Below are 14876 nucleotides of genomic sequence, written 5' to 3' on the forward strand. Positions count from 1 at the left end.
CCTGCATCACACTACTGTCTCCCCTTGCTTCACACAGACCCCCTGCTTTATTCTGACCCCCCATTGCTTCACACTGCCTCACTTCTGCTTTACACTATTCCCCTTGCTTCACACTGGCCTCCTTTGCTTCATACTGCCCCCCTTCCGATTCACACTTCTCCCCCATCTGCTTCACGCTGACCCCCGTCTTGATTCACACTGACCCCTCCATTCTTCACACTGACCCCCCTTCTGTCTCACACAGCCCCCCCTTGCTTCACACTGACCCCCATCTTGATTCACAATGCCACCCGTTTTGCCTCACACTGCCCCTCCTTGCCTCACACTGCCCCCCCTTGCTTCACACTTCTCCCCCTCCTGCTTCACACTTCTCCCCATCCTGCTTCACACTTCTCCAACTCCTGCTTGACACTGCCACCCCCCTTGCTTCACACTGCCCCTCCTGCTTCACACAGTTCTTCACTTACCATTCCCTTGACATGCATTGCTGCTCCTGCTCTTCTATGCCGGGCTCCTCACTGACACTGTTGGGACGTGATGATGACTTCACGCCCGACAGACAGTGAGGGCAAGGGTGGGAGGGAGAATGGAGGAGCGGCAGTACCATCAGCAGTGTCCCGAAGGGGTGCAATCACATGCCCCACCCCCTCTGAAGCTGTGCGGTGGTCGGGGCCTGTGGAAGTTAAGCTCAGCCGGCCAACGCACAGCATTAGTGCACACCAGAGGCGCCCGCCAGAGCCTAATGCTGCCTAATGGTAGCGCCGGGCCTGCTCCCTATCCCACCTCTCCAGGCATAGGCGGGTGTAAGTGTCGGCATTGCGCAAGAATGCATAGGTGCATATGTGTGCGCCTACGTTCTGGGCATGCGCTACACAAACTGAAGTATGTACCGCTCTGCATCTCCGACAATGTGACCATTCATTACTAAGCACTTGACAGTTAACTGTGCATTGTGGAAGAAATATACTTCTGTCTCTTGTACCATTTCTATGTATTTTTCATTTAGAAAGTAGGTTCCTGTATTGTTAGCAATATGTATCTGACTTATTACACTTCTACTCAGTGCTGTGGAATGCTCACAATTGAATTATTTATAAAGTGAGTTACAGCAATAACATGTTTTAGCACTTTACCTATGAAAAGGATTTTAATCTCTCATTTTCAATGATGTGTTGTATTCGTGTCCTTCTGTAACTGTGAGTGTTCTCATTCTCATTTTATTAGTCTCATAGTCCATCCTTTGTCATCACCAGAGCTGTTCCTTCCATGAGCTGAGGTGGGAATTTTGTTCTAGGTGGCTCTATCCTACGGGCAGCATATAGAAGGTTGTTGCCTTGCCTCCTGCCCCACTGTTCTTATTACACTTCCCCAGTCGCCACACTCATTCAGGAGGCAGTGCAATGTGACACCTATTATGGCAATGATTGGAGGAGCTACAGGAAGAGGAGGGTACTCCCTTACTTTCTCTGCACCTCCACGTCTGCTGTTATCTCTGCTAATGCAATAATGCCTCCTGAAATGAACAGGACAAGGGGACTGTGATGGGTGGGTTGAGCAGTGGTTGAACTTAGGGGAGGTGTTGCAGCAAATACCAGCGAAGGCGGCATGAAATCATGGAATTTGGTACTTATCCAGGCAGTTATCATGGTTACTAGTATTTCCTTAATTTCAGATTGAGTTATCTCTGAATCTTGGTATAGCTCTTTATTAAGGGAATGTTGATATATGAATTGTACTATGTAACTAATCTGTCTAAAATGGTTCACCTGTATAATTGTCAATTAATATCATAATTAAAAATGAAATGGCATTGAAGACCTTAATAATCTTTAATTGTGTCAAACAACATTCCTTCATGTATAAAGCCTTTCACATTGGTAGTGGAAAACCAAGAATTTCCCCTGGTTGTACGAGTGCATAAATACTTCATATGGACTTCCTCAAAGCCTTCCTAATTAAACAAATTGTAGGATCTCCAAAGATTCTCTGTTTTGCCTAAGTTTCCCTGCTTATTCCTTACTTAGAGGTGTATGTTTAGCTTATACTCAATTGAAACATATTACCTACTTTGAGGCCTAGTCATTGCAGTCCTCTACAGAATTTTGGTATGGGATTCACCCCAGCGTTCCACCACACCTATAACTGGCAAAGAGAACTGCATTGTTCCTTGTGTGACGAGGAATAGCAAAAGTGTTATTTGTTTACACACAAACTGTACATTGGTTGTAAAACATTGTGCATAGCATCAATATCAGGTGGGGCAACCATTTTTGGCCACACATGCGACAATACATTGATATTGCAGCATGTGTCGCCAGCTACGTTGTGACTGTTGGCAACATAGTCAAATGGAATGGCTTTCTGAGAAGAATGAGGAAAAGAGCAATGGTAACAATAGCTGCAACTCTTACAACAAAGCTGTTAAACCTGATTATGGACGGCCATCTTTTTTTTGGAGATCAGGAAACTTCTTTATAAATCATTCAGTCATTATCAGATATCACCAATCCTGAAATCACCACCAAAAGTGGTCTGTCTGATGACAGGAAAATGATTTGTTGATTATTTTACCCTACACACATACCGGTATATAAAAAGATATGTGATGGATAAGAGGAGGTCATCAGAATTCTTTAGAATGATTCTAAGAAGTTTGCTTTCTTCATTTGGTTGAAAAAGGTGCTCATTCAATTGCCAACAATTTTCACGATAGAAAAGGAAATTGACATTTAAATGCTGATGAAGTAGTAATGTTTAGCACTCATTTTTAAATACGGCTGACATCATGTCATTGGGGAAACCACTGTAGTCAACACATTCATCCCCAATGACAGCTATTTGAATCCTTAAATAGTTTCTGATTCATGGTTTCTCCTATAAGGAGATTGAGCCAAGATTACTGTTCTGAACATGTCATGCTGTCATTTTTTGCACTGGAGCAAAACAAAGTTCCGATTAGTAAAACATCCTATTCAGGCCTCTTTAGTCCGATGGTGTGTTATCACGCTACATCTAGAAATAGGGCTGACAGATAGGAGGCACAAATTTTTCTAAACCAAACAACAGGAAGTATAGAAAGAAAGTTACACAACTGAACATATATACTTTAACAGAATGACTGTGTGATTTTATGTGCACAAAACGACTTCACAGCAAGTCAGAATTTATTTTGGAAAAAGGGGCGAACACAAAGTTTCACCAGAAGGTTTAACTTAGTCATAAGGTTTTCATCAACTTCACTGCAATGTTCAGCTGACACATTTCTCTATTTGGGCTTTTATTCAATGAATCAGCCACTAAATTACCATCTGTCAACTGCTTATCCTCAATAAGGCAAAGGAAAGAAAACTGTACAAAATTGGTATGAACTGAACAAGCCCAAGTTCTATAATCTACTAAGGGAAGCTGACACTGGCATTGGAAACCTCATTAGAACCCAAGTGTAATAAAACCTTTCTGAAATGCTGAGAAGGTACAGTATGTTAGTAGATAAATATCGGCATATTATGGGAGTACAATACAGAAGTAATGCTTATATATGTATAAACCACTGTAAATTATATTAAATGTCAATGTTTATAATGCTTGAGTTCTGAAGTCTCCACTAGGAGAACTTATTTAATTTAATGTTGATGGAAGCCCCCAGCTATTTTTCAATGCTTATTGAGATTAAAGGTGCTTCAGAAGTACCATGTGGTGCATCATAATATCCAGGCCTAGATTTACTTGGTAAATGTCATGATCCTTACTTGTCCCCGCTCTCTCTGCTGCACGTCGCTTCCGGGTATCGGCGGTCACATGATCACATTTCGGGGCGGGTATTTCAAACTAGCCTGTTTATTTAAACCTTGCTCTGATAACCTTGCAGTGTCAAAGCAACTAGTTTGCTGTTTGACTTCCTCCTGGATCTGCATTTTCCTGTGCCTGTTTTCAGCTCTCTCTCTCCAGTGTGATCTCTATTGCCTACCTGTGAACAGAATCCCTGCCTGTACTGACCATTCCTTGCCTAATATTGAATACCTGTGTACCAAACCCAGCTAGTCCTGGCTCTGCTCCTGAAAGCTGCACCTGTCCTGCTCTGCCGGCACGTGTACTGGAACTTGGCTTGTTGTTGCCTCCCCTTGGTTTGCTGTATAGGATTCCGCTGCCCGCACGTGTGCCAAAATTGGCTTGGTTGACTATGTTATCTTCTGTCACTGTGTACTCCGTCCTGTGCGGCTTTCTCTTCCAATCTGCAATGCTACATCCTGAGTAAGGCCAGAGGACCACAACCTGCGAGTTCTCAGGAGCAGAGCCCATCCCGCCTTGCAGTGGTTCTTGGGGAACACTTGGGAACTCATTAGACTCCACACCTCCTGTTGGCCAGTGTCAGTCAGGGTTAGCATCTGGGTTCTACCACAAGTATTGTTACAATAATTAAAAAAAACTAAAACCTTAGACCACCACACACTACATTAAAAAATGTGTGTGAGTGCTGAACACAGAGGATTAAGGCTGCCTACACATGCACTTTCCTAATGTTTGAAGTAAACTATCATTTAGCTTTGGCACACAGCTTGCTGAACACAGCTTAGTTGAGAAGAAAAATAGGAGTATTTGCTCTCCATGAAGTACAATAGAAATTCTAATAGCAAGAAAGTGTTTAGTGTGTACTTCATCAAAGTTAGTTTTACAGACTCAGAGAAGTGTCTTGTTTATGTGTCCCTACTGTGTGTATTTTAGCCACTAGAGTTTATCCAGGCCTCTGATTGTAGGTCTAAGATGGAGCCGAGCCAGAAACGCCAGTGCATGTGTGCATACCAGATCATTCTAAAAAATACTTTGAGTAGTGGCTATGGAAATACTTAGGGAAGCTGAAGAACACGGGAAATGTATTGGATGCCACACCAGACTAGAGTGCTGAAAGTTGGAGAGCTCTTGAAACAATGTATTTCATGGATCAGTTTGTTATAGTTAATATCTTATTGTTTAAACTAAACTTACAACATAACTTTAAGTTACACCATCTGGGAATTATATTCAGTATAGTATAGAGTAAAGGTATATTTTGTTTGTAATTGAATGGAGAGCATTTAGCCTTACATGGATTCAACAGGAATAGAAAGTTTATGTATGTGAATGTGACATGCAAGTCAATTATCAACTCCCTCTCTTGGGAATATAAAAGGCTAAATAGGTCACATTGAAATTAAGAAACATCTTCAATGCTGAAATATATCTAACTAGGATTGACAAACAATAATATACAGATTATGTTTTTGGGACTGTCACCATGGAAACGTAACCAATACCGCAAAAAAAACAAAACCTAAACACAATATATTTTTAGGCTATGTGAAGAATAAAAACTATACATTCAGCCTTCTATGATGTAGGATATAAAATAAGTTATGTGTTTATGTTTCTTCAACCAATTAACAAAATAGCAGCCAGAATCTGTTTTGTGTCAAAGCAGCAATATTTTCAAATTTAGTTTTTGTAGGATTTTCACTTCCAGAATTGTCTAACATTATATGCAAATGAGTACTTCAATTATGAAGTTATAGCATTTTATCTTTTCCTGACACTTTGTATAGGCATCATGGGCTTGATTCATTACCAAACGCAAAACTAATGTAATGTGTGTTTTTTTTAACAATGCACGTGCATTGGTTATACACACATCCGTATTCAACAAGGAGCGAATGTGAAGATACGTCTCTTGAGGTATACGGTTCTAGGTCCACTCTGCTCTAATATAGAGGATACTCTGCTCTAATATTGCAGGATACATCCCATACATATGTGGAATATAAAGTCACAAAAGAACACACAGAAAAAAAAATATTCAATTAATGTCACCTGGTCATAATCTAGTCATTAATGACACACATTAAAAAAATGTATTTTATTTTTATCCATAAACTACATTTATTAGGATGTAGTTAATGTCTACTGTACATAAAATACATTTTTACAGTTGCTTCTGATTGCAAAAACATATTCTAATATGCATACTCAGCCATCATTACTAGTAATTGGCACTTAGACTAGACCTGTATCTGGTGTAAGTGATACGACTGAAAACTTAGAGCTGCCCAGAGCTTGAATCAGACACTGATGCGTGCGATTGAGCTTGCTACGCCCTTACTGTACATTGACTACGAGCATACTCCCCTCTCTACCCCTGAAATTGTAGACCGTATTAAGAGTCCTTTACGCTCAAGGATGATTTCAGCGTTTCTGCTTTCTATGGCGTATAGTCCAATTCTGGGCATGTGCAGAGTAATTGTGCGCCTTTGCACGCAACATATCACCAGTTATGCTCCTTAATGAATCAAGCCCCACATGTGTATTTGTGAGCGCCATCCAATCATATGGCTTTAGCTAGGTACAGGTTGATATTTGTTTTGCTTTTTTTTAAAAAAAATGCAGCCCTCATTTTAAACCCATTCAAGTGAACAGGTGGAGAATAACTGAAACATCAAAGTGCTACAGATGCACTCCAAAACTATCTATCCGGTGTAGCATACAGATTATGCCAAGTATGACTGTCACAAACACGCTCCCAGCTGTCGTGACTTGGGATGTTCACTGTATGAGGTTACAAACGATTCCAGCACTCAAGTCTCTCTCTACCCATCACACAGGTTATAAACCTGCTAAATCGACCCCCACACAGCGCTCTCACACCCCCACACACTTCAGGTTTTGCCACCACTTATTGAATACGGGCAATAGGACCCCAAAATACTGTCCCACACTGGCCCACAAGGCTTCTGGCTACCCACAGGCTTGCAAGGCCCACACCAGCAAACAAAGGGTTAACTCATCACACCTCCAGACTGTTACACAAATGTAAATGCAAGCTCACACTAAGCTTGTTAATTAAATGTATCGACAAATCACACACCGGCATTCAAAGGGTTAACTTGGTCGCGCTATATTCTTCTTAACAGGCTAATGGATTCGTTAGAGTATCAAGGACGCAACTTACTAAATTTAGAGATTTAATACACAAAAGTACAGGGCATTCAGATATAAAAAAACAATAACAATTGACATAAAATAGACAAGCAAAACAGTTTAAAATAAAAAGGGTTACATTCAGAATATAATTTACAAGAGCTGTATAATCTGTGCCATGGGAAATTGACTAGGAAGATAAACAGCTTATCAATGTGGATTGTTGTAACTGTTCTCAGCTTTTGAAAGACATCTTTACACCTTTCCCACCTCCCGGGGTTTGTGGTCTGTGATACTTTTTTCAATCACCATTTGAATGTTATCTGATTTACTACTCAATTCTACTATGTTACCTAACTTTTCTGTGGAGTGTCACACAGACTCAATATTATTATTAATAAATCCCCTGTGAATTTGTCCATCTATTGATACCAAACCAGCCTAGATACAGTGTCTTAGTAGAGCTTACCCTAATTTCCTTAACTTTTCTGTGTGGCCGAATGTTTAATTTGGCATATGAGCTGCCCTTCATCATGCTATTGAAGAATATGTGTTTGATCACTACTTTTATTGATTTTAAGAGGCATATTTTAAAACTGATTTCTTTTGTCTATAAAATTATAGCCAAATCAGCACATGGCCTCTTTGAGCCAAACACCCAAGTGTTGTTAATATATGTGTGTATAATATACATAATTACTGTATAAACAATAAGTTCATATTTGGTCACATAATTCCTCCATATTTTCTAATATTCATATAATTTACAGTAAAGAGTGCATTGTCCTTTACATTTACCATGTTTCATAGCAGTACTATTAATACTAGCTGATAAAATTGATTTCCTGTATTGTATTCTGCTTAGATCTACAACACGAATAATCCATAATGATAAATAAATAAAATAATAATAACAAGTTACTCAGAATTACAATATGTATGTACTTCCTCTTCTTAGTGCAGGCAGCAATGCATTCTGGGACCTCTGGGAAAAATTGGATAAGGAGGATTAGGGAATTTTGTGAGCAGATCACATATTTCTTGGATGAACTATGTTAAAACAGATGCATCCTGTACTGTCGTTATACAAGTTTAAAGTCTCCAAGGGGAAAGATTTAAGACTCTACTGAGAACAATGTTACATTAATGAGGCAAATCAAAAGTGAAAATAAGATAGGAAATGTGCATTATCATCACACTTGGTTTAAAAAATCATATCCGAATAATTCCAGATTAATGAGAGCGAAAGATTAGGTTAAGTAAGTGTTTTATTATCTCCAGTTCTCTTGCAGAGCAACATACCTTATGTGACTGTGCTCTAATTCATCCAAGTGAAATAACAAAAAAACAAACTATATTTCTGTTCTTGTTAACTCTGACAAGCCTTTCTTACACATCAACAGGGATGTTAGATGTTAATGGCAATATGGCATGTGATCCTCAACAACCAGAACCGCTTCATGAGATATTCACCTATAGCTACCCCGTTTCCAATGAAGTAGATGTATTCCACAGTAGTCAGTTGACCCCAGGACGTATGCTCAAGTAGTAGTAGCTGTTGATCACACTATTGCCAAAGGAGTGGACAGAACAGGAAGGAGGTAGTGAGCAACCTAGATGGTAACAGAAGCGGCAATAACAGAGAACAGGACTGGCAAGTGTTTACGCGGATTCATAAAACAAGCCAAGGTCAGGAGCAGGAGAAGACAGCAATTATGTTTAGCCAGCCAGGGGTCAGGGCAGGTAGCGATAAATGCAGACAGTTTAAGAAGCCAGGGTCAGGGACAGACGAAGACAGCAATTTCGTTTAGCAAGCCAGAAGTCAGGGCAGCTACAGATAAATGTAGATCTGTTTAACAAGCCAAGGTCTGGAGCAGGAGAAAACAGAAAGTCCGTATAAGCAATCCGGGTCAAACACTGAGAGACAGAATCAGGTCAGTATACAAAAACACATTAGATCAAGCAGGAACTAGCCCAAACATTGGTGAACAACAGGAAGGGGTTTATAAAGACAGATGAACCAAGCTAATTAGCTGCACAAGTGCAGCAAATAATTAAAAGCAGGTAGACAGCCGACACTACTTAGCGACTAGCTGAGAGCTGAGAAGACGCTAGTTGCTATTTACAAAGCAACCGATTGAAATCGAAGTAGTGGCGGCTGCATCAGAAGGAAAGGACGCTAGCAATGTTGCTAGGCAACTGATCTGGAATGTGGCAGTGATCACCATTGGGACTATTTACTAAACTGCAGGTTTGAAAAGTGATTATCTTGTCTACAGCAACCAATCAGATTCTAGCTGTCGTTTTGTAGAGTGTACATGGTAAATGATAGATAGAATCTAATTGGTTGTTATAGGCAACATCTCACTTTTTCAGACCCGCACTTTCTAAATATAACCCCATGTTTCTTAACATTAGAGAATAGACAGTTTAAATCAAGAAATGCAGGAACAGGTCAGAAGACTGCTGCACAGTGTTGTTATTTTTGGAAGCAAGGTCACAGGAACACTGAATTCAATATCAGGAATATAAAATACTGACATGCAGGGACTGATAACAAGGATAACACAGCCAAATGGGAGCCAGATCATAAGAACTAGTATCTTGTATTAGGGTACACAGTATGGACTCTGGGAATGATTGTAGGGAAAACTAGACTCTGGCCGCGCAACAGGTGCAGTTTGTTAGTTGCTGAAGAAAGAAGCGGGACTTATTAACTATAAAGCTGCTAAAGTAGAAAAGTCCTGGGAACAGCAGCACTGGCTTTATTGAGGTACTACAATAACAAAGTGTAGCATCTACAGCATTGGTAGGCAACAGGTCTGTCTTATAAAGCAGAGAATACTCTACATAGCACTGGAAGGTCACTCAGCTCATTGAAATGGAGAAGGAGAGAGTGCAGTGTATCTGCACCACGTGTTTTCCCTCCTCCCTCTCTAGGTTCCCGAACTACAGGTAAGTATTGTTACTAAAGTTTACTAAATAAGCTAGTGAGTGGGGACATGTGGGAAAATTTGAGCGGAATTTGGTAGATGTCTGGGGGGCATGTGGGAATGTGTGAGTGGCATATAATGAGGTCTGCATGGCATTTGGGGAGCAGGTGGGGTGGTCTGTGTGGCATATGGGGCATTTGGTGGACTCTGAGGCATGTGAGGTGTTCTGAGTGGCATGTGGGGAAGTGTTAGAGTACATGTGGGGTCTGAGTGCTTGTCGGAGAACTTCGTTGCAAGTGCGAGGTCTGAGTGGCTCCTGGTGAAATTTTGGAGCAAGTGAGCGGCATGTGGGAGCATTAACACTGAAGTTGGGGTGCCAAGGTCATTTCAGGCTGTCTTTAAATTCTTGGAATTAAGAGTAATGTGTGGCGCTCTTGAGGGGTTGGAAGACCGCACATGTAGCAGTTAAAGTAGGTCAGGTTGACCATTACTGATCTACAGAGACCAGAACAGCATGTCGTGATAATAGAAATGTTGAACCAAAGTGACCTTCCAAACATGAAAACAGAGTTAAGGTCAGAAAATCAATTGTCAAAACCAGACAGCAGGCAGGTAGAACCAAAGAATCAGGTGAAAGATCAAGGGCAGACATAGGATAGGGCATATAACTATAGCCAAGGTCAGATCAGGACGTGATCAAAGAAATTAGCAACAAGGTCAATCAAGGAATGGCCTCAAAAGGCACATGTATACGTCACTGTTGTAACTTTTCCTTGCTGTGCCATGAATTCATGTGAAGTTGGCACAGCTGCGTGTACCCACATGCCCACCTATTCCAGCTGCTGAAAAGTTTTGCCTGTGTGCTTCTGGTACTTCTTTCTTGATAGTGTCCATTGTCACACTGCCATATTTGCAAAGAATGATGTTAAACTTAACATGAAAGCAATTTGACAAAAGATGTATGGAAAATGTAAGTGAATGGTAGTAGAAGTGGTGGTATGGCATCTTAACTAGTCCACTTCAACCATTGATTGTCCATTAAAATTGGAGATGAATTTGGAGATGTAAAGGAGCAAAGTCTCCTTTCAAAAAGATATTTTGGAATGGAATCTTCACCCATAGCAGCCAATCATATGTTTGATGTAAGACGGGGTTAAGCTTGTATTGTGGGGCATTGTCTCTGTGTGGTTTGACTGGAAAGAACATTTGCTTTTTGTCTTAATTCTGTGCCCTAAAATGTATACATTCAAAGTCAGTTTTTGTAGGGGAATTATTTATACATACATTTAGACATAAATATTTCCATACCAAATAAACTGTAAAACATAAATGTAATAGGACACTTATTACAGGCGTACATCATTCTTAGTCTAAGGCAGGATTTGTATATATTTGTATATGTTTATAGAGCTTTGCAGTGTATGATGATAAAAGCCATACACTAACAAAACAGGACATTACATTGTACGCACAACATGAAACACAGAGGACAGACCTGTCATGAACAGTTTATATTCCAACTGCCTGTGGAAGGAAAAAGGCAGAATTGCAAATAATACATTACCGAAACAAATTAAAGTGAGGTGTATAAACAATATGGCCTGTATTTTTAACATTATTACCAAGCATTAAATGTATACTTAGTAATCAATTTATATGGCAGGGAGAATATCTGACTTTCCTCTAACATAAGTACAACAGCTGGGCCTTCCTCTGCATTTGATGTCCCCGGAGCTGTGTTTTCTGTAAGAAGAATAGTGTGATTGTTAAAGATGGCTAGTTTGCATACATTTGCTTTGTAAATTATACAGCCGTCTATGTTTCCAGTGTTAGGAGGGGGTTTTATCTAAGATTTTTGCATTGCTCATTAATTGATGTTCATATTTGTGAGGTTACAAATGAAGTAATTATGTATTTGTTCAATGATTGAATCAGGTGGTCGGAGTGGCTCAGGCGATCAATAAGAAATCCGAAAGCAATGGGACGTTTACTGAGCAAGATGAGAAGGTAAAGTCTGTCGCATCAATAATATTACTGTATATATGTAACACCCTTTTACTAGGTATTATTGAATGGTTAGTGCCTCCACCTGACTCTATACTACACTTAGGGTAAATGCTTGAGATATACATACCAGGGGTAATTCAGGAAACCCTTTCCTATAGTTCCCTGGTAGTATTTAATCTGATAGATTCACACAGACCACCACAAATATATTATATATTATTTTTTTCATTATAGCAATGGAAATAATTACACAATAACAACCGTGGTGAGTATCATACAGCACATCACATAAATGAATCCATTTAATGTATACAGAATCAACATGTAATCAATATAAATTAAGTTATTTTCTGGACCATATCTTATTACTCCCTAAATAACTCATTTATAACTAGTCACCCCTAAATTTACACCTGAAAGCTTTGATTAATTATGCTACTAATGTTACTTTAATACTATTATCTAATTCATCTACAAAAAAAATGATCAACCATATAATATAAACCTCACTTGGTTTCTTTAAAATTGCAAGATGTTGTTGTTGAATCATAACAGTTAACGTTTCATATATGACCAATGACACATAACACAAAAGTATGTTGAAAGATGTACACACTCCAGACACTATATATTTATGTTTTCATTATTTAGCTAGAGTGAGTGATGCACAAGGTTATTATAATTACCTGTCTCTGCTTGAAGTAAATTCTTAATCTTTTTATCACTAAATCCAGTTCTTTTTTTTACAGAATGGGAAACTACACTAGTTCAGTTACATATACATCTGTAGCCAAATTGCACACACTTTTTACTATTGTACTGGGGGTTGATAAACAAATGACATATTCCCAGCACACAGATTTCCATCCTTGTGGTCTGAGGTTTCTCTATAGATTTCTTCGATCTCTAGCTTCAGAGTCTCTCACATGCTTTATTTCTAAATTCTCCTCAATATTCCTCATCCTACTATTCCTCATCCTAGCCTCTCACATGTCCTCCCCCTTCTCTCTTGTTCTCATCCTCTCGTGCTCCCTGTCACCTGACCTTTGTATTGTTGCCTTTGCTTCTAATCATACTCCTAACCGCTTTATATCTTAACACATTGCTTGTGCACACTAATTTCTAATTTTAACACTGTTATTCTATATTAGTATTAACATTATTTAAACAATTTCAGGAACACTGGTAACATATTCATTAACACAGGTTACATATAATTGGTTGCCCAATTTAAGAAACCTATAACATTCATTTATTTGTTACCTCTCTGATGCAGGTCGTAAGGAAAGTATGTGTGCTTTTGGTTATAATTATTGATTTCTTTCATTAAATTAAATGTTATTGAATTTCATATAATAGTTTACATGCAGCATTTCTTGTTATTTTATGCCCATAATCTTAGAGTACCTTAGATCTACCTGTCATCTACAGAAGCTACATTTCAGTACATTGGCTCTGATCTACATGATTGATCACAGATTAGTGTGACGTGATATTGAGCTCAGAGAACTGCCTACAGCAACTGCAGTTTTCAATAACACTAAACACATTTTAGAAGGATATACTGGACATATAAGACTCTGTTTTCAAAAGGGACAAAAACCCACTTATCCAGCGTAAAAGGGTGTTTTCACCAGCGATAGGGCTTCCATCTAAGTACTGTATCAGGGGGCAATAGCAGATGTTAGCCTATGCCGACAAAGGCTTGGTTTCTTTCATTAATAGAAAAATACTTTATTTAAAGAAACTTGTAAACCAACTTTAACGGGAGATGGGGTATGGACAGGTTAGGGCTACCTCAGTAAGTTCTGTAGTTTTTTTCTAGGGTTCTTTACGCTAATCCAGTGTTTAGCTGTCAGAGTATGTATGACATTGGCTATCAATTATCACTAAATCTAGAACTCAAACATTGGGGGGAATCCAATTAGCCGCGTTACTGTAAAAAAGTAATGCGGCCTGTGCACTATTGCGTTATTATGGTAATAGTGCGCTTAAATTCCATTATTGCGGTAGCTTCAACATTTTGCTCGCAGCTCCCTGAGCAGCGAGCAGAAAGTCGGGTTAAATTTACCGTAATAACAGTAACAGGTTTAACGCTGTGCTACTTCGGGGGGAATTGAATTCCCCCCATTATGTTGTATTACAACACTTTTGACTTTCCCTCATAAACCTACCCTGGCTATGTTTACATAACTGCCACATTCTGTAGACAGCTGTGTAGTGATCTTTATTAATCGATCATTTGTGTAGATTATCAGTGTGTGATTTAAAGGAATTAATATAGTTTTTTTCTGTAATATCATTACATGTAACTAGCACACGCCTGACATGAAGTATTTTTTTTTCATATGAGAACTAAAAAACTCGGTGCATCCTTGCAGATAATACTTTCATGCAGAAAACAAGTTAAAATCTATATTCTTACCTTAATAATTAATTACAAATATATGCAATTTTATTTACATTTAAATCCAGCTTTGAGCACCTGAAAATGTTTCTACAGCTTTCTTGAATAATATTGTAATGCAGAGTTTGAGTGGCGAGGAACCATGTTAAGAAGGTATATTAATATTATTACATTGATCTGAACTGTATCATTCATTGAATAAACTGTCAGACAAGGGGCCTGATTCATTAAGGATCTTAACTTGAGAAACTTCTTATTTCAGTCTCCTGGACAAAACCATGTTACAATGGAAGGGGTGCAAATTAGTATTCTGTTTTGCACATAAGTTAAATACTGACTGTTTTTTCATGTAGCACGCAAATATTTGATAGCTTATTTGTACACTGAAATTTAAAGTTGATATTTGTGTGCTACATGAAAAAACAGTCAGTATTTAACTTATGTGCAAAACAGAATACTAATTTGCACCCCTTGCATTGTAGCATGGTTTTGTCCAGGAGACTGAAATAAGAAGTTTCTCAAGTTAAGATCATTAATGAATCAAGCCCAAGGTGTTTGCAGGATCCGTGGTAAGCATTGGATTA

The 14876-nt window shown here is 39.0% G+C and overlaps 1 protein-coding gene across 6 annotated transcripts in view; it reads left to right on the plus strand.

Annotated features, from left to right (window-relative positions):
* Positions 1-14876, plus strand: part of PDE5A (phosphodiesterase 5A) — a 130851-nt gene that overhangs the window by 51989 nt on the left and 63986 nt on the right. For all 6 annotated transcript variants that reach the window (XM_075200328.1, XM_075200330.1, XM_075200327.1 and 3 more), the window contains one exon: positions 11814-11885. In XM_075200328.1, the coding sequence (XP_075056429.1) occupies positions 11814-11885 (72 nt within the window). The remainder of the gene's footprint in view (positions 1-11813; positions 11886-14876) is intronic.

Source organism: Mixophyes fleayi, chromosome 1 (assembly GCF_038048845.1).
Source record: "Mixophyes fleayi isolate aMixFle1 chromosome 1, aMixFle1.hap1, whole genome shotgun sequence".
NCBI lineage: Eukaryota > Metazoa > Chordata > Amphibia > Anura > Limnodynastidae > Mixophyes > Mixophyes fleayi.